This window comes from Astatotilapia calliptera, chromosome 8, assembly GCF_900246225.1.
Source record: "Astatotilapia calliptera chromosome 8, fAstCal1.2, whole genome shotgun sequence".
In the NCBI taxonomy this organism is placed as follows: domain Eukaryota; kingdom Metazoa; phylum Chordata; class Actinopteri; order Cichliformes; family Cichlidae; genus Astatotilapia; species Astatotilapia calliptera.
Genome location: NC_039309.1, coordinates 15,958,974 through 15,984,087, shown reverse-complemented (window position 1 = coordinate 15,984,087; position 25,114 = coordinate 15,958,974). Strand labels below are relative to the sequence as shown.

General features: G+C 43.6%; 1 protein-coding gene across 3 annotated transcripts in view; it reads right to left on the bottom strand.

Moving 5' to 3' along the window:
• trrap (transformation/transcription domain-associated protein) overlaps positions 1-25,114 on the bottom strand; it is an 89,442-nt gene that overhangs the window by 33,300 nt on the left and 31,028 nt on the right. For all 3 annotated transcript variants that reach the window (XM_026179009.1, XM_026179011.1, XM_026179010.1), the window contains 17 exons: positions 19,906-20,034; positions 18,658-18,924; positions 15,888-16,094; positions 12,508-12,666; positions 12,015-12,152; positions 10,800-10,910; positions 10,019-10,165; positions 8,055-8,268; positions 7,236-7,364; positions 6,260-6,409; positions 4,955-5,154; positions 4,401-4,522; positions 3,039-3,252; positions 2,724-2,903; positions 2,303-2,449; positions 1,889-2,008; positions 192-479 (listed from right to left, as the gene is read on the bottom strand). In XM_026179009.1, the coding sequence (XP_026034794.1) occupies positions 192-479; positions 1,889-2,008; positions 2,303-2,449; positions 2,724-2,903; positions 3,039-3,252; positions 4,401-4,522; positions 4,955-5,154; positions 6,260-6,409; positions 7,236-7,364; positions 8,055-8,268; positions 10,019-10,165; positions 10,800-10,910; positions 12,015-12,152; positions 12,508-12,666; positions 15,888-16,094; positions 18,658-18,924; positions 19,906-20,034 (2,922 nt within the window). The remainder of the gene's footprint in view (positions 1-191; positions 480-1,888; positions 2,009-2,302; positions 2,450-2,723; positions 2,904-3,038; positions 3,253-4,400; positions 4,523-4,954; positions 5,155-6,259; positions 6,410-7,235; positions 7,365-8,054; positions 8,269-10,018; positions 10,166-10,799; positions 10,911-12,014; positions 12,153-12,507; positions 12,667-15,887; positions 16,095-18,657; positions 18,925-19,905; positions 20,035-25,114) is intronic.

The window sequence follows — 25,114 nt, the reverse complement described above, 5'->3', positions numbered from 1 at the left end:
CATGTAGTAGAGCCTGCAAAGCTGAGAAAATGGCAATGACTTCAGGGTTGCGTTGATCGTGTTTCGCAATATCGGAGTTTATTTACTCAATAGAATTCCTGATTTTATTGGACTTTTCTTTGTCTTACAGAGTCCTGATTGTTTAAAAAGCCTTAAAAAGTCAACACACAATCTAAATGAAAACCCATTACCTGCTGAGGTGGCGTGATGCTCTCCTGTTCATAGAACTCTGTGCTCTGCTTGGGTTTACTGTGCAAACTAAGACCTTTTTCAAAGGCCTGCTGCTCCAGCATGAGAGTGGAACGTAGCCAGAGGTTGTGAGTCTTGCCCAAGTACTTCAGGACACAGGGACGGATGGGGATAGGAGGTACACACTGGGACATGGCTTCCACAAAGCAGTTTAGGGCACTCGGCTGGCAGTCCCTCTGGGCCTGGTGGCTGCCACTACAAAGGAAAGGACTCATCTCTCCGGACAAAGCCTGGAGAGGAGAAAAGGCGAGATCATCAACTACCCAGTATTACTTTAGCAGCAGGGCTCTGATACAACATATTGACGAAAGCATTGAATTGCATGTACGGGATGCAACATGATACCATTTTCCAGTAAGAGAGTGCTGTTCAGAAACAGGAAAAAAGAGGTAGAGGATAACACATAAGAGGAATGGCAAGGGACAAATGACACAACTGTATGCTGCTTTTCTGTATCACACCACATCATGATCAACAAGTTAGTCAAGACCAATCAGTGAACCATGTTGCACTTTTAAATACATTATCTACGGTATTTTCTGCAATACTGCAAAAACATGGTTACTGCATTAGTAATTAAACCACTTTGTCCAGCTCTTTTTATAAGCTGTCCTTTTTTAAAGTAATGCAACTTTGAAGGAGGTATATATTTATTCAATACAATGTGAAAATCAGTGAAAATGCATGATATGCTAGCTTGAGTTGCATGCTACCACTCTTTGCAATCAGAGACTCACACATTTGGACAGAATAGACCTTGAGTATGATCATGGGGTTAGTGCTCTGAAAATCATGACTGACACACTCTGATGTATTGGTAATGAATGCAATTTTCGCTGCCCGATGACAGCATGGAGTAATTTATGCCTTAATGGTCACTTTAATTAGACTGGTGGTGAACGCCAACGTGTCATCAAAATCCTTCCGATGGAAAATATACTTTTCTGTCATTCCCTTGTAAGAGTCAACCCAGGGATAGAAAGCCTCAATTGCAGTAATCTTTCCATTTTTACCATAAGTTGGCATAATCGCTACATAAAATGCAGAGACAGGCATCAAAATAAATAACTTAAGTATTTGTGGCTTGAGGTCTGGCATAGGAATAAATTATTCAGAATCTGACCAGTGACTGCATCTCGTTTAAAAGTTGAATCACTTTTAATTATTTTGAGACAGAAATAAGACTCTGCCTGTTTGCACAAGTTATTGAAACAGTACAGAAAGGCATGTGTTTGTATATGATGACCACAAAAAGAAAATGTACACGTTAATTAGAAATAACATCTGTTGGTTTTAAGTCTCTACCTGCTAATCGAGCTGCAGTTTACATCTACTGACATTTAATAATAATGTGAACCCTTTAAAGGAATTTCATAGCGGACACAACAAGCCTAAGGGAGCATTTAAATAATATTTCTTTATGTCTTTGGATGTACATATTGCTATTGCTGAAGCTAAAAAGAAATCATCATGTAAATCACAATGCAGCATGCATGTCTTTCTCTTGACTATTCACAGGATATTGGATGGTTTGGTCATGCACGTCACACACTGTTTTTGTCCATTCTTGCTCTGGGAGCCAAAAAAAAAAAAAAGAAGAAGAAGAAGAAGAAGAAAGATGCTAATAAATTATACTTACATGCTGCTGTCTGTCAGACAGGATCTTCCAGAGGCGAGGGAAAAGCTGGACCCAGGTCCTTTCAGCCAGCGGTGTGGAGATGTGACAGAGCTGAACCAAGGCGTTTAAAAGTGCCCCCGTCTAACACAGAAAAGAGACAAATGAAAGCTTCTGGCTGCTGATTCTGCAAGGCACTGACTCTTAATTCATGCTTTTAGGGCTCAAGAATATTGCTGACATTTTCATCCTTCTTGGGGGTTAATGAATAATGCCACTGGAACATGAAAATGTTTTGAAACTATAATTAATTTAATACATAAAACATTGTTTTTGAACTGCAAGTAGTCAACCTTGGATGATCTCTGTAATTTTGCCTACACTCTATCAAAGTTCAATTCATTTCATCAGCCGGTCAAAACTGAAGGCGTGCCTTACCTTGACTTCCCGTAATGAATCAAGAAACTTGTCATGGCGGTTGGTGAGCATGTGCAGTTGGTTGCCTGTGTCTCTCTCTGCTTGCTCCTTAGTCTTGGGAATGGCTGTCTGGTCACCTGGTGCTAATTCTATGTCAATTTCTACATCCTACCAGGGGGTAAATGAGGAGAGGAAAAACATGTATTGTTGTTCAAGCTTTGACATTTAGTCTTCGTGTTGGGCTGTTTTTGAAAGACCATTTTATCAACAGCTTCTTGATAATGGACGAATGACGACAACAGAGACAATTTTTAAGACGAGCAAAGAGGCACAGCATTACTCTTTTCTTAGACCCACAGTATGTAAAAACTCCTAATGGGATAATGTGGCAATTTATGTGAGACACGTTGCGAGGCGTTGTGCGCCTGTCTGTGTATCTCACCTCCTCCTTGGTCTCGGTGTTTTCCCTTTCGCGAGGCTCCTGCTTGACGTGCGTTGCCATGGCAAAGGCGGCGCGGTCGTGGCTGTCAGCCAGGTTGATGACGTTTGTGATAGATGGCAGCATGGATCCCTGGCAGCTGGTGCCAATGATGGTGTTTCTTTCGCAAACTGCCAGTAACAACTATCAAACACACAAACAGGTGCAAAATACATAAAAGAAGATTGGTGACGGTTGGTGGCAGATAACCAGCACGTAGATGCCCGCAGGATAAAAACCTTACGAAGCCTGCAGAAAGACCCGAGACCCACTGCTTACCTCTATGCACTGTTTGATCCAGAAATGGCTGCCCATGGCCTCCCAGTTCTGAGAGCAGCAGATGTACAGTAGCCTCTCATAGACGCGCCGCTTCATAGAGGCATCAAACACCTCAAAAAACTTGGCTCTGATCATTGGCTGACTGCAGCGAAGCCCTGAAAGGAAGGCTGGTTCCAACTTTGATGTGATGTCGCTTCCTGAAAGGCTCTCATCCCTAAAGGGGCAAAAGTTTTGTGAGAAAGAATCTGAGATGCCCGTTACCAAAAATGTTCTTAAAAAATGGGATGTGTGGGCGTGGGGCGATTAGCGCCCGAGTTAGAAAATGTCACCATTAACTTGTAATACAGAGAACTGCACACACAGATAAAACTTGGTGCCCCGTGCACCTGAGAGCTGTTGGCAAAACATGTATATGCCACTGAAACAATGCAGGAATTTGCAACTTGGAAAATACTCTTGTTTTTACAACTTTTTGAACTATTTCTTACATTTGGTGTGGTTAAAACTGAATATTGGGCAAAAGTCTGCATCTTTGACAATAAGACTGATGTAACATTACCTACCTAACTATTGAAACAACAAATGCAATCGTTTCCACGTCATTCTACAGCACTGAATGTGCTCCGAAGCGATGATTCATAAAACAGAAGCAGTGAGAGAGTAGGTGGGATGAAAAGAATAACACGGTGCCACAGCTGCATGTTGCTCGTATTTACACCGTCCTCCTAATCACACTTTGCGCTGGCACAGCTGCTTTATCCTTCCATTATCATTACTTGCTGTCCATCATGGCTTTACTGCTCATTTTAAATCTTTTGGCATCAGGATGCGGATACACTGGGCTGATTAAATGTGTATGTGTAGAAGATGGAAAGGTGAGGAGGGCCACAGTTTGATGAATAGCCGGCAGAGGTGGTCTCTCGCCTTTGACCACCACCTGCTGGGTGTCCTGTCATCAGCTAGCTGAATACTGATAGTACTGTAACCCTATTATCAATCTTCATCAGTCAATCTTTTCGTGGCCATCTTAAATTTTCCAGCTTTTAATTGTTTTTTTGTTGTTTTTTTACAGCTACAATGATTCTAAATTAGTTCATCCAGTTCCTGAGTTTAACAATCTTATTATAATTATTACCATCGTTAATAATTAACTTTTCGTCATAAAAAAGGAAAGGTACACTTCTGGTACTTCAAGCTCTTCCTCTTCATCTTTATTTTCCTTTTTCCCCCTGACCCAACCTTCTGTGTCTTTTCCCCGCCTCGACCGCCCCCGACCTTCACTTCTCACGTTAAGATGGATGCAAGGGCGGTGTGGCGTCAGTGGCGTGGCCATTTAGCCATGTGATGAATGACAGTAATTACCTGTAGACGTAATTAACGAGGTCCAGGAACTGGGCGTTTAACTCAAGTTCATCAGGGAAACGCTTCTCTATGTAGGTCATCATCTTCACCAGCAAGATGGATTTCTCACGCAGGTTTGGCATCTGAAAGGGAAAGAAGAATCGGGTAGAAAGTAGGATAAAGGAAAAAAAAATATTATGAACAATAGACAAATAGAAAGGTGTGAGAAAAGAAAAATAATCTATTCTCTATTCAGTTGTTTTTCGCAGCTGCACCTGTCTAGCTCAGCTGTGTACCGCTTGCTCTTCTTCAGCTTAAAAGAATATGAAGACCAGAGAGTCCTCTGTAGGTATTATGCTAATGCTAACCTTACTAGATTTAGAAAATGTGCTTCGCTTGTTGTTTGTCCAAAGGTTTCACACCTTTCACAACTTTGCTGATTCAGTTCTTAATTTACACCTGTTTTCATGAGAGGAATTATGCCAGGATCTCTTGAATACCACATTTGTTTTTGTTTTTTTCCTCACTTAATACTGTTTTACTGTCTCACACCTGAACAGTCCCCTCCTCCTTACCTGGTTGGCAGCCATTGGAGAATTGTTTTTCACCCACTCTTCCACGATCTTGACAACAGCACGGAGGATTTTGGGGTCGGGAGACTTCTCAATTAGGGAAGTGAGGATGACCTGGATAAAGTTCTTCCTCATTTCCATGCTCATGACGGACAATCGTGTCTTCACCAGGTCAAGACTGAGCATTATCAGCTCGCTGGTCACTATCAGAGCAAACACATGGAATTATTCAAAGGAAGGGCTGAGACAAACTACAGAACAGATGCATTTATCTGTGCATTTATCCATCTTCCTTCTATTGCAAATTTTCTGGCCTTCAATAAATTGAAATGACTTATCTATTTTTAAATGGTGGCAGCAGTCAGAACTTCACATTTTCAATACAATCAGGATGGAACTACTACAGTTAAGCTTATTAGATTACTGAAACGTGAATAATCTTTAGAGGAAAAAGCCTAATGGTCAGAAGGCCTTTGGTCTTAGTGACTAACTGTTCACGGTGGACAGTTAATGTCTGTGTTTCCCGATACAGTCATTAGGGACCCATTTAAAGCACTGATAGTATCTTACAGTCATTACCTCCTGTCTGAAGAGTAGCAACAGGAATTATGCACTGCCAGACTTTCTGAAGTTCAGAAAAGTAAATGAACAGGAAACCTAAACACGTGTTTTTTCCCTTTCACCCCCCTCACGGATTAATATAAAGGGCAAGTTGTCAAGAGGTTTTGTGTCAAACTGTGACTACCCTTTCAGACCCCACAGCAAAAGAGCACAAGGTGACCATCTGTTGATACAAAAAGAGCAGAAGACAATACAGACTGGGAACCAGAGCTGAGAAACATTTCCCGAGAAAGCATACTATCTGCACAAAGGATCTCTCCTGACCACAAGAGCTATTGAGAACACAGCTGGGGCTATTGATATACAAGTTTTGATACTGTCTTTCTACGGAAAGAGGCACTGGTGAGACACCTGGGATATATGAGCTTTAACAATCTGAGAAAGGCTGTGATGCGAGTGTACATTCATGTCTGTGTTGTGTCCACCTCACACACAGTCAGCTCCTTGTTGGACGTGGGCTGGGGGAAAGTACGAGCAAAAACTTCCCCAATAATGTCAGCCAGGTGTAACTGCAGCCAAGTAGAATAAGTTCAGCTGAAATAGTAGTGGTTATCTGGTGCCAAGTTTGGAGAATAATGGTGACTAATACGTTGTGAACTCAAAATACTGCACATCTTTCCTATGTGATTACTTTTTAAATTACATTTGCCACTGGCTTCCTCACATCTTTCCACTGTATTTATGTACCTGTGCTGGTTTCAGTCACCCCTGGGTTAGCCTGCTGGGGGCTCAGGTGTTCCCGCACCATCTTCTGTAGTGAGCGCATGAACACTGAGATGAGGCGGTCAATGTAGCTGGCATTGTAACTGCAGGCTGACTTCAGGATCATCAGTGTCCCTGTAAGACAAATGAAGGCAGAGGGATAAGAAGTATGGGAAATGGAACAGTTTGACAAGAAGCTTCACTTCTCTGGGGAGAGGTAACAGACACAGACACCTGCAGTCAGCTTGTGTTCATTCACGCAGCTTGATATATATATATTTCCCCCCCCTCAAGAGTGTAACAGAGGCAGAAATAAGAATGAGTAATGTTCTTCTTTGTTGCTGTTCCCCAGAGAGGAGACAAATGTTAAAATGTCACCCCCTGGCCAGACGGATGCATCACATCGCTGCGACTTTACTGCAACAGCAGGATACAGAATGCTTTTTTTTATTTTATTGACCACCACTGTAATTTTAGGAAACTGCATAAAGCAGCATTACCTTTGGACTGCTCTCAAATAGCCATTTATCACCTTGAATGGCCTATATTTTGAAACCTACTACATATTTCATCTAAAAGAAAAAAAAAAATCAAAGTCTCTTTGAAATAAGCTTCAATGAAAGCTTTTTCTATAAATACTCTGACATCTGGGTGGATAACAGTAATGTTTGTACAGGAAGAGGGGCGGAAAGCAGCAATCCTTCCCAAGACAATCTTTCCCAAACCGCTGGACTGTGGCCCCCATTTAAATAGACCAGATGTTAGCCCGAGCAGCAGAGCCCATCGGCTTGCATTTTAACGGCCCACTCAATGGCTTAACTGGTAAAAGTAACCGAGGGGCCGCTTGGTGCTGTAGTGAGAGTAGGAGATTGACTTTTTTTCACTTCTAAGTATATACCAACACAAGAGTAACCGAGGGCAAGAAAGGAGGAAAAAAAATAAATGTGAGAGTTGGTCTTACCAAAGAGCTGCGTGGGGTTAGTGTTGGTTGTTGCTTTTTCATAGTTGGTAAGCCCCTCGTAGATGACCTTGCCCACAGCAGCATATAGACACTCAAGTTCCTCATACTTAGATGCCACATTTGATGTGCCTAGAAAAACACAGCAATGTTTGTTTCAAACAAAGAACAGCTGAAAATCGAAATCACTGCCGTGCAAAGTGACGCAGTTATATTGCTGCAAGGAATCAGCATCATAATGTATTGATCACACTATGTTTCAAGCCCCTTTAGGCCTTTGTCGAAAGTGCTTTAAAACAATTCATACAATGACCTAAAACAGATGATGCTCTATTCATTTTGTATGGAAAGATGCGGGACAGTTATTCTCCCATAAGCATCTCTCCATATTTCAAAATGACACACAATCAATCACATTAAATTGCACATATATGTTAAAAACACAACCAATTACAACACTACAACAAAACATTAATTTAAACAATTACTTACAGAAATGGCACGTCTTATGAATAAAAATACAGGACTTGCAGCTTTTATAAGTCATAATTTTTTTTGTAATTATGCAAACAATTTTTGTTGGCTGTATCATAATTAGGTTTGTAAAATCCCCAAATCCCATGCCAATGAGTCTCAACACTTAATCCTTTTGGGGAAGCAAGTTTGTAAATTATATCGCCAGTATAATTCACTTCTATTTATAATTTTATCACAGTGTGGCATGACGATTTCTCAGAAAGGAATCAGATATATAGTGTTTTTTCCTGTGTGCAGCTGGTCTGGCTTCCAGTGAGAATTTAGAAATAAATCATTGCCGCTTACTAGGCTCAGTTGGGAAGATACTCATGAGACGAGAAAGAAGGGAGTGGACAGCACGTAGCACTTTGGTATTGCCGCAGGTCATGCACGCAGCGATGCCCCGCTGGAGCGGCTTGAAGTGAGCCAGGACGGCTGGGGGCTGCAGCACTGTCAACAGGAAGCAGAGAATCTCCAGTCCTGTGCAGATGTTGGAGATGTTCGCTTGGGCTGGCTGCTCCTGAGAGGTCAAAAAGGAGTAGACATTATAAGTGGAAGGTCATTTTTTTTGGTATTGCTCTTAAAACAGATAGAAATCCATTTAGACTTTTCAATAAAAGCCTCATATCTAAAAAAAAAAAAAAAATTATTGATATGTATCTTTTTAGCCAAGCGCCCAATGCTAAAACAAAGCAATATAGATAATAGTGCAATTTCATCTGCAGACAGATGAAACAACCGAGTTTTTTTTTTATTCCACTCAACTCAGAAATCAATACTGCTCACAAACACACACAAAAACAAGGCATTGTGATGGCTGTTAAACCAAAGATCAATGGGCAGCATCGGTTCCTAATTTTGTCTAAATTGCAAACAAGGTTTACAATGGCAGGGCCAAGAGGGTAATCTGGGACAGATCCATGGCACTGATCTTGCCTAATGAACAAGGTGACTCTGGTGATAAGGCTCCTGCTAGATATTAGGGTAGTATTGATTTGACAGTGCATTAACAGAAAAGGAACTTGTCGCTGCAGGAACCATGCAGATGCAGGCATGCCTGTGAGACTGTATATGTTTTGTGTGTCTCTCAAGTTACACTCCAAATACAACCTCCTCATGCCACTCCCCCCAGACTCTTAATCACTGCTGCGCCGAGACAATGAGATGATAAAAGGTAATCCGATTTACAGCATTGTTCATTAGTCTGAGTAAGGCAGCTAGGCAGGTAGAGCGAGGTCCCAAGGGGGTGGGCCTGCGTACATCTGCATAAAACCTACAGAAGGCCTTGTTTGTTAGACAATCCCCAAAGGGATATGGAAGGGCCGACTGAGTTTGTGTGAATGTGTGTGTGTAGGGAGAGAAAAGGGTGCGGCCGATGAAGTGATCCCCAAAAGAGAACAAGGGCAGTACGTGACAACTGGCAACGCGTGGTGATAACCTTGTCTGAACAGTGACGCCCAATCAGACCAGAGAGATGAGGAGGAAAGGAGACATGGATGAAAAGAAAGAAAGAGAATAAAAGCTGCGATAAGAGGCTGGATGGAAAAGAGATGAGAGGAGGAAGTGGTTAGACACAGAGGGAAAGGCGAGGAGAGATGAACAGAGTCACAGTGGGGCGATACAGAAAGCAAGGATGAGGGCTTTAGGATGTAGAGGGGTTTTGGGGGGTTTGAATGAGAAGGCACAGGCCAACCCGGATAGAGTGCTGTTATCTCACCACTGTCATTATTTTGTCATTATGGTGGTTGGCGCCTCACTTCATGCATTACTGATAACAGACAAAGGACTCTGAGGTGTTAGAGCAAACACTAAGACGGAGCTTAAGCGGGGACAGGGAAAACTTCTCTGGGAAGCTATTAGTTATCCTCAGCTGTTTGCTGCTTATTGCTTGGAGCTTGAACAACAACACAAAGATTGAATATTTTGATTTTATTCAGACTAGTTTGACTGAAGTACTTTGAAAAATTCTTTTACTAGTAAGTCCAAATAACAAACTTACATGAATACTCTACACAGATATAGGTTTCTTTTTTAAACATACCCCAAACAGTAATATTCACCATGGTTAAATAGTAGAAACTTTTAGACCAATTATTACTTAGACGGGTCTGAACACAGTCAATGACAACTGATTACTCAGAAAGGCAGTGCAGAATAACAGCAGTACTGACAGGTTTCACACCTAAATTATCACCTTGTATGGATCTGGCAATATGAACCATGCATGAAGTCTAATGTAACAATCATTCTCAAAGTACATGCCATCTTACCACTGTCATTAGCAGCTTGTCAAACCATTGTAGCTTCAGCTCAGCACGAGGCCACATGTCAGGCCTCAAGGCTGTCTTCATCAGGCTGACACAACGGCGAGACAACAATTCCCCTGGAGATCCAGCCACATTGGTGCTATCGTTCACCTAGAAAAGAAAGGAACATATTTGTCTAGGCACTTAATTCATGCAGCTGGAGTTCAAAAGAGGCTGGATGGATACCATCCAGGATGGATACCATCTTTCAATCAACATTCCCTGTGCAAACCTTTATAGTGATAAGCATGCACTTTAGAGAGGTATCCTTGAAAAACACATTGAATCCCTATCAGCGCTAGGTGTGATGTCCTTTGGCTGATCACAATCCCTCGGGCCAGTGAGGACATAATTTTTCTACTGGGATCAATTCAGTATCACACTACACTGTTATCGAGAGGAATACAAAGAAAAGATTATGTTGCTATAGAGTGTTCTGTGAGCACCGAGTGATCCCCAGTGGTTATAGGGAAGGTTATATTCAACAGAGATGCTTGGCTGAACAGTGAGAATGAAACTTGGCCCAAAAAATAAAGTAGGAAAAGTCAAGGTGAGTGAAATCTCAGCAGTCTATTTCAGGCCTAATAACCAAGGTCGTCAATGACTCTAGAGTGACTCCATGTGTGTGTGTTTGTGTGTGCGTTATCCTCACCCAAACGAGTGGTTAGAATAATTGTGCCTACTTGGAAGGACTAATGGATGGCAAAACACGTGTGTGTGTGTGTGTGTGTGGCTGAGGTCTTACCTGGCAAGCAATCCTGATGAGGAAGTTGACCACAGTGTCTGTATGTTGTTTCTCAACAGGTTTGTTGTGCATGCTCTCTGTGCCTGGCATGGACTGGCTGCGGCCAAATACCTACAAACACAAACATTATAATCTGTCAAATATAGATAAACTTTTTTCTTTTTTGACAAAAGAATGATTACAGAAAGTTGTCAAAAGGCAGAAATGCTGTACAAAGGGTTTTTCGGTCTACAAAGAGGAGGCTCCAGCCACAATAAGTCTGATAACTTTTCTGACAACTTTCTGGGCAATTAATGTTTCCTCAGCTTAAGCAGAAACAAATTCTGACAAGTTAAAAAGACGCATTTTTATCTTGACATCACAAGAAGAGGCACAAAAAACAGAAATTATAACAAGAGCACAAATATTTATTACAATAACCTTTAAGTATTTGTTTTACTTTTGTAAGTGTCATTCATCCTTCCATCCTCTTAAAGGTTTTTCCAGTTAAAGATTGTAGCTGGGCTGGAGCCTATTCTAGCTGTCACTGAGCGAGAGACAGGTTTTCACTCTGTTGCAGGGCTAATAAATCTGTGATCTGTAAATCGACATACTTTAAAGGACATTTACATTTTGGAATTCATTATGAACACTTTAATACAGAAAACAAGCTTTCTTTAAAACGTGTAGTTACTGCCCAATTATGCCCTCTAATCTACGACATGCAGACATTAAGCTGATTGTGGCAGAACTCCAGATGTGTCAGGCACATCACGAGGCAATTTCAGAGTCTTTAATCTAAGTATAAACTGCCTTTAGAAAGATTGGCATTAGTGCAAATTAACAAATTTGATTAAAATTTTGAACAGGCGATTTTACAACAAAGGTATCCCAAAAGACCTCAAAACAAAAGACCACAGAGGGATATGATGAAGTATATGTGACGCTGCCATACTGCTGTAAGACAAGCTGGATAACAGCAACAACTCTGCTGTCAATCCTGTTAGCAATTTTTCCCCCTCAGACTCATTCAATAAATGACTGTGGAGACAAAAAAGTAAAACTGGCTGTCTTATTAGTAGCTTTCAAACTGCACAACAAACACCCTTAGAGAAGCAAGTAACACAGGGATATCAAGTGAGAACTCTCAAGGTAAGACATTCTGTCTGGGGCACGAGGGCCCATCAGTCACAGCCACATTCGTCTGGCATCTGACTAATTACTAACTGAGCTCACCGTGGAGGCCGCTCCAGTTGCTGTACGGAATCTCTTGACGTCCTGTCCAGCCCCGGCGGATTCTAGAGACAGGCCTCTTTTCACAGCAGCCCCACTGGTCCCTTCACCACCAGGACCTACCTCAGCCTCAGATTCTGGCTGTTGTGCCAAAGAAAGGTACACACAAGAAAGGAGGAGACAAATCCAATTGTTAACACAATATAACCACAGTATGTCTCTTTCTGTATAATGCAATAAAGCTGAAGTTTGTCACTAGCTCATATAGCAACATAAGTAATGAGCATTTATGGTACACGGCTCAAGAAACGCTTTAACTGCTATGATGAATAAGGTTTATTTTGTGACTTAATGAGCGTCTTCAGTCTGAAGGAAAAAGATTTTTGTGAGAAGTGAGAAACATAATTTGGTGACTCTGTATGTCAACATCCTAGACGACCATCCCAAACTGGTACTCCTGACATCAACAGAAGTCAGTAAAAATAATGTGGTTTACCTGCTGGTCTTTGATCCTCTGCAACTCCCACTTGATGACCACCTCAGCCAGGTCCACAGCCAGCTTCCTTTGCTCTATAGTCACACTTGGAGTGAAGCCCAAACGCTGCATTGCACTGATCATGTGCTGCACCAGGTGGTGTCGGACAGGGTAATACACCTGGGGGGGGAGCACCAGGTATAACTTTGAAAAAGTATCATAATGCTGAAGTACTATAAACAAGCAATATTTTCATATCCCTTGTTCTGCTAATATTCAATTGACATCATCCACTTTGACATCAGAGCACTCCAGATTATGCAAAACACAGGTTTGTATTGGTTTTGGTTTTTTGGTGTATGTGGGTTTTTTTTTTAAATTCTAATTATTTTGTAACTGTTAGAAAACAATTACTTAAGTCGCCCTTAAGTCCAAAAAGCCTCATAAGCCATTATTTCACCACAATACATTTGAAATCCTGCAATTACCATGTGATTGAAGTGGTGACTTAATGCAGTGCATCTGTTAAATCCCTTCAACAGTTTAGAAATTGCAGACAATGTTATAAACAGTCACTCCACACTCTTTAAAGAGCTAAATTTGTGTTACTGTTGAATAACCTATGGACCTAACTGTATGATTAAAAGATAGAGTGTCACAAAAGCTTATGTTTAATATTATATACAGAAGCTGTCAGGAGGGACTGGCGCATTTTTTCTTCCACAAAGCACCACAGACAGATAGCACCAATGGTACAGTTTAAAAGAGGCACAAAAAGTGACTACAATAGCCCCTAAGGCTAACCAGACGAATTTAAACGTCAGTATAAATTGCACTGTGGCTTGGGGCGTGTGTTCCTTTCATCTGTATCTCTCACAACTTGAACCTTTACTCTGTAAAAACCAGATGAAGTCTGGAAGAGTGGAAAACTAGTGTGGATGACAAGATTACGGGTTTTAAAAAAAAACAAGCTTGTTTTGCATGAAGTGGAACCACTTAAACTCTGCGAGACCAAAAAAACCCCCATTACTCATACAAAAACAGTTCTCTGTCGTACTTGCAGCCCAAAAATGTGAGTCCAAAAAAACGTTCCTCAAAAAATTCTGAATATCTTGTCATATTGTGTTATGTTTGATACTTTGCTTAGATTTAATTAAAAAGTTGAGTTAGGTGCCTTTTGTATGCTTGAATATTCACAGGTCAGTGTTAAGAGGCTTTAACTTAAAAAACAAACAAACAGAAAGGCAGCCAACGTTGAAAGAAAAAACCTTCAGAAAGCCTGGAGAACTACTGCTCAAGCCCACTTAAAAAAGAAACAGGAAAATCCGGCTCCTTGGAAGCAAAAAAATAGAAGCAAGGACGAATGCCTCAAGACTTCTGCACAGTATTGTACGAGGCCTTCTTCCACTGCATTAGCAACAGAAGAAGCAACCAAACAATGGCCTACATATGTCATTTGCTGCAGCATCTTGTTCCTGCGCTTCTACTAGAATCACACAGAACGACTCCCAGGAAGCTTATCCTTGTGCTAGCTCCATCTGCTGCAAAACATCTAGTGTAAACCAGGGTGTCAAACTCCTTTTACATGGCGGGTCACATACAGCCCACTTTGATGTTAAAAACGGGCTGTACAAGTGAAGCCTCCTTTTCTATTAGTATAAAGAAGTTACATATTTAACTGTTTTTCTATATGATGAAGAAAACCTGCTGCGGCAAAGAAAGTAATCTGTCAGCGCAACTCTTTGAACTTAATTTGTAAGAAATAAAATGACAGAAATAAAATGAGCTCCTGGTAGCTCATTGCCCAGACTGTACAGATTAGTTTTTTGTTTTTTTCCCTTCCTTTCTTTTTCTTTTTTTGTTGTTTTGCCGAATGTGGACAGCGTACGTTTGACACCCCTAGTCTATGCACAATGCACTAATATATGGGAGGTGGACAAAAATAAAGGCAAGTCCACACATGTACAGGAAAAGTTTGTTTTTATGTACTCCAGACCTACCAGTTTAGATTTTAGAGTGATAACACATGCAAAGTTAAATGGGGTGTTCAATCACTTTGAAACTTTTAGTCAGAATAGGCAAACTCTGACATCAAATTCTTACTTAGTCTCAAGGACATGATGACACACACTTAGCCCAACTCAAGTGTCACGCTCAAGAGTCACTTAGCTTCCGAAAACTGAACTGGGACTCTCAAACACACATGCAGACAAAGGAGCTAGAGATGAGATGTCTATCTGAGGGCTTTTGTCAGTGTCAAAGAATATTAAAGCTTCTCACTTTGAGGGTAATTATAGTCGATAGAGCAGGACTTCACAGCCCCTTAATGACAGAGTGGCTAAGCCCTGTCCATCACATGTGCACACAGACAAACACGCACACAATCTCTCCATTTCTTTATCAAACGCACATGCACAAAGTCTCTCATCTGTCTGTCATTATCTCCTCCCCAGTGTAATTATGCTGATGTGATTACATTAGATTAGTCATCTGGCCCAGTGAGAGCGGCCTGTCAGTGAGATAGAGAGGGAAGCTGAGGGAAATGTCAGTCTTCTGCTAAAAGACTGTCGCTCTTTGACTGGTGAGGCGGTGAACATCAGCTGAAGAAGCGAGAGGGCACAAGTGTCTTTCAAGTTTATGGAGGAAAGCGAAAAGCAAGCTCGATGATCATTTGCTTTTGTTGATGACGAGTCCACATGAGCTGCTCTTTGACTCTACTGATCACTGCTGTGAAGGGTGTGTTTAATGCTGTATCTGCATTAAGTCAACTGTGGACACCAGGCGGTTGACATAATTAGACATGAGAGTCCAGCTTTTGACTTGATAACAGAGCAAAGTACAAATGATCTGGCTACAACCAATATAAAACTGAAATTAACAAAAAATCATAAACATTTTTAATTGGTCTGCATAAGATCATCTACATTTTAATGAGTATGCTCCTTTCCCATTAGGAAAGATGTGTCATGTAATTCAGAGCACTTAGATAATCAGTAAAATTAGCGTCTCAACAGTCTCCCCCCACGTGGTTCCCTGCAGTGAGCATGCTGAGAGGAGAGCCGGCAGAGACACTAAATGGATGTCTATGTGTGCACTTGAGTGGCACTTAACATCTAAGTATGTGTGGTGGCAGCTCACCTCGAAACACAAGAAATCGTAAAACAGAAAACGCTGATATTTTACTGTCATCCTCAGAAGCATATTACTTTTGCTATTATTAAGTGGTATAACAAATCTGTCATAAATAATTTAAATGACAGAAGGAAGAGCTCCATCCATCCCAGGAGGATATCATGGGGACTCAATACTTTTGGTAGTAGTGGTCTGACATATGGAAGTCTGCTGCTGCCTAAGTTGCATTAATGTGTGTGCTTTTTTTTTTCTTTTTTAAATCTACTCACCCTGAAGTGTTGCACAATGAGATGCAGTATGTGAACCAGCTGTGGTACAGTATGCCCCTCCTCCACAATGATTTTGCGAGTCCAGTGCGTCAACATCTGGTGGCCGTCCTCCATGCGTGCAGGCACTGCCGGAGTCAAGATGGCCATAGCCTGGCGGACTATGGCCCGGGCCTCCATTGTGTGGGCTTTCAACAGGCTGTGGAAGACCTGTACAGAGCAGAGATCGCATGTCTAATTTACCAACATACCATATACTTGGCTAAAATTTACTGTCCCTTAAAAGTGCTGTTTTCCTGCCTACACATTTAGAGAAGATAGAAAAAGCACACAAACCACACACACACGCACACACACACACGCACACACACGCACGCACACACACGCACACACACGCACACACACGCGCACACACGCGCACACACACACCTTCCTTACAGAGTTGGGAAAAAAATGAAAGAAGCTGATGACAGGCATAAATGCAAATGCTTCATCACTTGAGTTGTTAAGCTGGCTCCACAACTGCTAAACCCATCAACACAAGATACAAAATTTAAAAGTGGGGTAATCTAAGAAGTAGAGCTGGGCGATAGAACGATAACGATATGTATCGCGATATAACTTTTACTCGATAGAGAAATTAAGCTATCGCGATAGACCTCGCCGCTCTTGTCCTCTTAAAAAAAAAAAAAAAAAAAAAAAGGTCAGCCAATCCAAATTAAGTAGCGCAGAGCCGAACCAATCACAGCCGCAGCGTCACGTCGCGTGACTTGTTACCTACAGCACAAGTGCCAAGCCGCACGTGTGTTTGTTTGGGAAGCAGCCAGCGCGTAATGGAGGAAATGAGTGTGCCGACTAGAAAAATCAACCGAGCGTGACCGAAGAGAAAACAGATGATGGTTCCAATGCCGGAGAGATTGTTGAACGGAAGAGCCATAGAAGTTCCGTAGTGTGAAGGTATTTCGGCTATTTCAAGTCTGACAAAAAACAGAGTAGCGTGCACTGTAAATTGTGCCGAAAGCAAGTCTGGAAATACAATAAACTGGTGCATGCGTCACACTGTGCGCCACGTTATTGTTTCGGTGAAATGAATTTCTACAATACTGTTACTGTTAATTCTACTCTCTGCAGTGTTTAAATGCTTACATATACACACAGTTACTGTCCCTCCACACATACGACTCTGTTCTGCTTCTATGCCCCAGCTTTGTTTACTTTTTCCCACCGAGGCTTCTAGACTTCTGATTGGCCAACATTTCTGCACGGTTAGGAATCTAGCGCCACCTGCTGCTTTGGCATGTTCATAGCAGCGTTTTCCTTCATTTCTGCCTTTATGTGTGGACGGGATTATTTTTTTAAAACGAAAACGGAAAATCTCCGTTTTCAAAAATACCCGTGTACGTGTGGACGTAGCCTCAGTCTCTGACTGGAAGCGCTAATTCGTCATTCGGCTTTTGTCAGACTAAAGTAACTGTTAAAACTGTTTGAAAAGCTCAGCTATACAACAAGGAGAGACTGAGAATTTCCTTTTAGTTCTCAGTTTATTTGATATTGACAAAAGTTAGTCAGTTTTGTCTGTTCTTCTGTAAAACAAACTAAGATTTATTTTTAGAATTAATATTTTGTTTCTAAGTGGAATTGACAATTTAGTCTGTTTCGTTTGTTCTATTTTGAAACTTAAACGCTTTAGCGGCTGCCTTTTGTGTAGTTTGAAATATTTGCCTTTATTTATCTGAAAAAGTCTCATGTTCCTTAAGTACATCTACCCTGTTGAACTTATTATGGGAAAAAAATATTTAAATAAAAACAAGCTGCTGATTATTTCACATTTTACTTGTGAGCAACGGCACATTTAAATCTTACAAATATAGTTATTTGGCTTATATCGTGATAGATATCGTTATCGCCTGAAATGAAAAAAACATATCGTGATATGAAAAAATCTCATATCGCCCAGCTCTACTAAGAAGTGATATTTCAAAAACTCAACATAAAACAAGACGCACAACTTATGAATAATAATATTGCCTTTTCACGCTCATCTGTTAGATGCATGAAAGCAGGCAATACATTAAGTAACATAATGCTGGATATCTAACTCGAAAAACAAAAGAAGATCAGGCCATGCAGATGGCACTCACAGCACTCAAGACTGCCATCTGCATGGCCTGTTCCTGCACTTCTTACTCCCTTGCCTCTTTGCTAACCCAGTCCTTTATATTCCCTCTACCTCTAGACGAAGACAGCCTTTGATTAAAATCTCTGTCCATGTCAGCCACAAGCCTGCACAGGATCTCAGAAGTCTGCCGATGAACGGATTTCTTTCTTAGTTCTTTCTTACATCAGTACATCATAATCTTCTGCAGGCTTGCTCTTTAATGTGACTGCATGCAGTTCAAGCTCCTGCAGCACTGAAAGTGATATGTAAATATTACTAAATCTGACATAGTAGGACCGTCGTCTGAAACTTTTACAGAAAAACCATTGAGGTGCTCATTTGGCCATGAAGCTGACACATTCAGAGGCCGACAGATTAATGGAAGTGCATGGCTGAAAGGGGCTTTAGTGAACCAGGGGCACCCAAAATAGTTCCTCTGACTTCACAACTACACAGCATTTTCTTCATAAGTGTGACTCAGAAAGCAAAGGTACCTTTCTAAGTGTACGCCGTTTTCTACTGTGAATTCATCTGCTATGTTCCATTTTCAAATCCATCTTTTGTCATTTTTCTGTTGTGTCCCTTTTCGGCATTGAAACATTTATTAGCTCTCACCTGCAGGACAATCTTCTTGTGAATGGCAAACTTTGCGATGATGTGGGCCAGCAGTAAGTGACCACTGTATTTACAGGCAGGATCAACGCAGGCTTTAGGCAGAAGGCACGGCCAGGCAAAAGTCATAAGACGACGCAGCTTGCTGTTGCGTGACTTGTTGTTGTCATGAATATGGTGGGGAGCGTGCTCCACTAGCAGGGTGGAGAACTGCAGTAGGCAGATTCGCAGAGAGTCCAGCAGGTCAGCCTGCTTCTCCGGGTCCAGAACCTTGGAGAGGGATAGGAAAGAAGTGCCATTAAAAATTGCTGGGCAATACAGGAAAATTATACCGTTTTTGCAATCTATAGCAGAATTGGCACAGAACATTTTCAGGAGCTTGACTTGGTGGGATGTTGTATTAACTACTAAAACTTCTCACAAAAAATACTTTAGCCCTGTTATGCTAATTCTTAACAACTCCAGTTGGAGATCAATAAGTCTCCTCATATGTAGATAAACAATAAGCCGAAACTCACTCTATTGAATAATCTGTACTTAAATTTCTAGAGTGTAACACAGTTCATTGATTCTGAATGACACTTTACAACAACACAATCTAATTTTACATATACTGAAAACCTTGCATCACTCAAACCACCCAAATACCAATTCCCCAAAGAGAATGTACAGAAGACAGCACAGTACATAGGGAGACAGGGAGGTGAGGTAGGAAATCAGTTTTATCCAGACTGTAGAGGAGCTATTAGCAGCCATTAGGATTGGTGTTAGTCAGTGATGAGATCTGCCACAGTACAAACAAACATGCCGACCTTTAGCATGGTCACAATGTGACATTTACACCAGAAATTATAGTCTGATGAATCAAACGTGATAACAAACAGAGAGGAGCTTCTGGGAGGAAGAAAGAAAAATCAAAGACATGTAGGGAAAAAAAGGAAGAAGAAAGAGATGAAATGACAGTAATTAAAGTGTAAGGCCATGAGAGAAGAAGATGACTAAATAGGATGTAGCTGATGATGACTCAGAAAGGAGAGATGTTGGGCTGATAGGACATTATGAGAGGAAATGCAGCAGGTAATGAAATCAGAAACAGGAACACAAAGAGTCATGGAATAAACAGACAGCAAGGGTTGTCTGCTGACTGTGAGAAGAAAATGGTAAGAACGGTAAGAAGAGGAAAAATATGAATAACAAGATAATAAATCCATGTATTTTATGGATTTAGACAGATAGAGATAGCATGTGTACCTTGGTGATGAAGACACTGGTAATGCTTTCAGGGTTGTCTCCTTCAGGGTTGGGCGGTCCGAGCAGCTGCTCACCTTCTCCCTTCTCAAAGCTATACAGGAAGGCTGGATTCAAGATGTGCTGCAGCACCTATTAAAGAAGAAAAGTGGAGTTTACAGCTTTGACCCTTTCAAGAGAGATTACAATGGATGATTCCACCGATAGCACACTTTCAAGAAAGGAGAAACTAATCAGTGAAATCACCTAGTGTACCCTTTTCAAACCTACATTAAAGAAAACCCTGCACACAATCAGCCCTCAGTGGCAAATACATAAGTGATTACACAGAAAGGGGTAGGAACAAGAAGAGAATACTTTCCGGACTGATAATAACAGCAAAAAATAAATAATAAAAACAACTGGATTGTACAGAGAGAGAGAGAAAAAAGACACATTTGACCACAGCAATGTCAAATGTGGCACCAAATGATTGCAATAAATAATTTAAAGAGCAAAAAGAAAACAATTTCCTCTCTGAGGCAAAACTAAAGAAACAATGTATTTCCTTAATTAATCTACAAGCATTTAAAGCAAAAACAAAAGTCAATAAGATTTAGAGTATCTTAACAGGGAATGTGAATGAGGGCTTGATTAGTTTGTAAAATCCGACTAACCCAACCACTATACAGCTAACGACTGCATTTATTAAAGAAGCTGCTATCTATTAATGAACACCCCTATTCAATCCATCACTGGGAGGACAGGGCATCGCTCAGTGGAGAATGAGCTGTGGTAGCATATGTTCCATCTCCTCCATTAGCACAATATTCGCTCTCTTTCTCACACGCTGAACACACACTGAGCATTACTCTGTTTTTCAGTGTCATCTATTCCTATTAATTCTAAGCTTCTCTGATATCAATCATTGTACGATAACAGCATCATTTTGTAATGCCACTGATGATGTGCTCCTGCAGGAGTTCTGGGCGAGTGGCCTAGATCACATTCTGCAGGTGTCTTAATTATCTTAAATTTCATTTTCAATTCACATATAACAAGTGTGTGTGTGTGTGTTCGCGTGTGTGTGTGTTGCAGTTAGGGCTGCTCAATTAATCTAATTTTAATCACGATTACGATCTGGGCTTTCAACGATCATTAAAAATGACTGAGCCGATTATTAGCCCCTCCCTAATTTATCCGCGACACCTTAAAGGCCGGTTCGTGAAAATATTGTCGGGCATAAACCATCCGTGGCGCAAAAAAGGTTGGAGACCGCTGATTAAGAGGACCCGAGGGAAGCTCGGAAAGCTAAGCAGAAGTTATTTGGAGAGTGACTGCCGTTGGTTGAAAAGAGAGTTTAAAAAAAAAAAAAACTTCAGTGGTGTTGCACACTATTTTATATTATTTTTTAAAGTCATTGTTAACCCTTTAAAGCCGGTCAGAGCAGCACGCTCCATTTTGCTTAACTATTTTTAAATCCCTGTAGAATCTGAACCGTGTAAGCTAGCGCAATAATTTGTTCCCTTTCAGTCGATTCACTCGGTACAACACATAAGTATGGGATATCACGCCCTCGCGTGTCCTGGCTGAAGAAACCTTTATTCACGCCTTTACGGCAGATGACGTGTGATGACACGCGCCAGGCCCCGCCCGCACATATAGCCGCTGCCATCACCGTCATCCCTCAGTTCTTACGCTCTTCACCTCGCTGAGAACACCTCTGCTGAGTTGGGCTAGCTAGCTACTGCTAGTTAGCTCCGTTGTCTGCCAACTTGAACCTAGCTTAACTGCCCCTGTTGGTGTTAGCCTCCACCGCCCAGCTGGTGCGTAGGCTGCCCGCGGAGCGCTATTTTCAAGTTTTTCTTGTGCAGCGTTTCGCTTTGCGTTTTGGGAATGGACTCCAAACCGAAGCGAGCAAAGCAGAAATCTTCTGTTCGCCCCTGTCCTCAGGGATGTGGTTTCTCTTTGCACGACAGCGACCAGCACGATGCCTGCCCTGTCTGCCTGGGGATCGTCCACGCTAGGAGAGCGTTGACGGAGCCCGAAGCTTGTGCGTTTTGTCGCCAGCTCCGACGCTCGACCCTGGAAAGACGGGTGACGTTTGTGGAAAGAGTGCTGGGACGCTCGGCTGTCGCACGGCATGACCCTCTTCTTTCCGAGTCTGGAGCCCCGGCTTCGTCCGAGTCCGAAGACGAAAATTTTCAGGTCGATGTCCCCGCGATTAGCTGGGCTGACCACATGGAATACGTTGACGGGTTAGCCGATGACGGACCGGAACCATGCAGGAGCGCTGACGGGCTTCAGCCTGGGTTGAAGCCCGCCAGCGCTCCCCAGGAAGACGATGACGTGCTGGACATCGGCCTGGACATCCATGGTTTGTCGGAGGATGAGCAGGAGAGCTCATTGTCGACCCAATATGCCGCCGCTGCTGCGCCGGTCGGCACGATGACACCTCTCTTTTCTCCCTGTTTCGCCGTGCCGCTGAGAAGCTGCAGGTGGACTGGCCCTCTCCTCCACCAGCTCGGAAGCCGTCGCGGTTTGCGGGTTTTTTCCTTCCACCGGAGCCCGCAACGGCCAAAAACTGCCTCCCCATGTTCCCAGACTTTCTCTGCGAGCTAACAGCGTCATGGGACAAACCTCTGTCTACCCGCGTCACTGTGCCCGGCTATGGACAGTACATGGAATTGGACGGCGCCGAGGGAGCTGGTTTAGCTAACCCACCTCCTATGGAGCCGTCTCTGGCTGCTTATCTGGCCCCGTCCCATAACCATGGTGTCGGTGGCCCCGCAACTCTGCCGTCCAAGCACTGCAGATTCTCGGCCTCGCAGCTGGAGAAGATTTATCGGGCTCAGGCCGGCACCGCTCGAGCCATGAGCTCCGTCACCATGCTCCAGACGTACCAAGCAATGTGCCTGGCGGAGCTTGGATCGCTGGTTCCGGAGGACAGCCCGCTGTCACCTCTTCTTAACGAGGTTAGAGTCACCACGGATTACATCCTCCGTGCGTCTCGCTGTGCAGCGCTCTCCCTGGGCAGAGGGATGGCTTCGACAGTGGTGGCGCAGAGGCACCTGTGGCTGACCCTCTCCGACGTCCCTGATAGAGACAGAGCTGTGTATCTGGACGCACCAGCGTCTGCGGCTGGGTTATTCGGACATTCACTTGAAGCCATTCAGGCTAGATTCGATCTGAGGAAGAAGCAGACGGAAGCTCTGCGCGACATCATCCCCAGACGCCAGCCCAAGCCCACTGCTAGCTCTCACAGGCCCGCCGCTCCTCTGACAGCTGGCAAGAGACCGGCGCCCACTGCTGGAGTGGGAGGGCCGCCGGCGAGAGCACGTACTCCGGCCCGAGCTCCACGCCAGTCGGCCTGGGGCAAAGGCCGGGAGACGCAGGGAGACGCTGCTCTTACCCCTCTGTTGCCGCACAAGAGGTGCCGCTTAAGTTCTGTTCAGGTTGTCAGCCCCAGAAGGCGCTGCACTTCCCTATCGCGGTCTCCCAAGCACATAACCCCTGCGCACGGTTCAGATGTGTTGAATGTTCAAGCGACCACATCGAGTGTTCCCGCTGTTTTTCATTGTTATGCCCCGGAAAAGGTGCACCCAACGAAATGTATAAATGTACATGTTCCCATGTTGCAATCAATAAAGAGTGTTGTTTACTCTCAAACAATCTCAAATGCTCAACCTGCAGGCGAAATGAGCCAGGTCAGGCAGGGGATGCAGTCCCCTGCAGACACACTGGGGGGCGACGGCGCCCCGCCGTCAGTGCTGCAGGCCAGCCGGCTGGCTGCTCACTTCCCTCAGTGGCGCGCTTGCGCCCCCTCTCCGTGGGTGCTGCAAACCGTTGCCATGGGTTACCGGTTGCAGTTCCGGGTCAAGCCGCCTCGTTTCCAAAGAGTCGTGAACACGATTGTCAACCCCGAGGCAGCCTTGGTACTCAGAGAGGAAATACAGGCGCTATTACAGAAGAGAGCAATACGGGTGGTCCCCGCTTCGGAGACGGACAAAGGTTGGTACAGCCGTTATTTTGTCATTCCGAAGAAAGGGGGAGGGCTTCGTCCCATCCTCGACCTGCGAGTCTTGAACACGTACCTGCGAACGTACAGGTTCAGGATGCTAACACTCAGACAGCTCCTGAGTGCAGTCGGCCCGGGAGATTGGTTTGCGACAATCGATCTAACAGATGCTTATTTTCATGTCGCTATACACCCGAAACACAGGCAGTTTCTGAGGTTTGCGTTCGAGGGCGTAGCCTACGAATACCTAGTGCTGCCGTTCGGGCTGTCGCTCGCTCCCCGCACCTTTACGAAATGTGCCGAGGCAGCGCTAGCGCCCCTCAGGAAGAGGGGCATCCGAATCTTGGCCTACCTGGACGACTGGGCTATCGTGGCTTGCTCCAGAGAACAGGCGGAGACGCAGCTGTCGCGGGTTCTGTCACACATTCAGACACTGGGGTTCTCTGTGAACTTCCAGAAGAGCTCGCTAATCCCAGGTCAACAGATCGCTTTTCTCGGTCTGGAAATATGCTCTCTTTCCAGCCGCGCACGGTTGTCAGAGCACAGAGTGGCCGCGTTTCATCGCTGCCTCGCTCAATTTCAGCTGGGACGCAGACTGCGTTTCCAGACGATATTGCGCTTGTTGGGCATGATGGCATCTATGATCGCCGTAGTGCCGCTTGGGCTGTTGAAAATGAGAGCGTTTCAACGCTGGACTCTCTCTCACCGTTTGTGTGCTTCGCGTCACCTCCGGAGGAGGCTGCCGGTAACTGCGTCTTGCATGCTAGCTCTCCGTCCTTGGAGGGAGCCCGGGCTACTGCACCAGGGCTCTCGGATTGGGAGGGTGTTGTTTCGCAAGGTGGTGTCCACAGATGCTTCCCTAAGTGGGTGGGGAGCGCTGTGCGAGGGTGCGTCAGTGAGAGGGATCTGGTCCGCGGCTCAGCGCCAGCTGCACATCAACCACTTAGAGCTGTTGGCAGTGTTCTTAGCTCTAAAGCGTTTCCGTCCAGTCCTGCAGGGCCAGCATGTCTTAGTCAGGACGGACAATTCAACAGTGGTGTCTTATATAAACAGGCAGGGAGGAACACGCTCTCTTCCCCTGTTGCAGCTGTCTCGCTCTCTGCTGTTATGGTGCAGTGTTCATTTTCTGACTCTAAGAGCCACCCATGTCCCGGGCCACCTGAACCTGGGGCCGGACCTTCTCTCCAGGGGGGGTCCTCTGGTGAGAGAATGGAG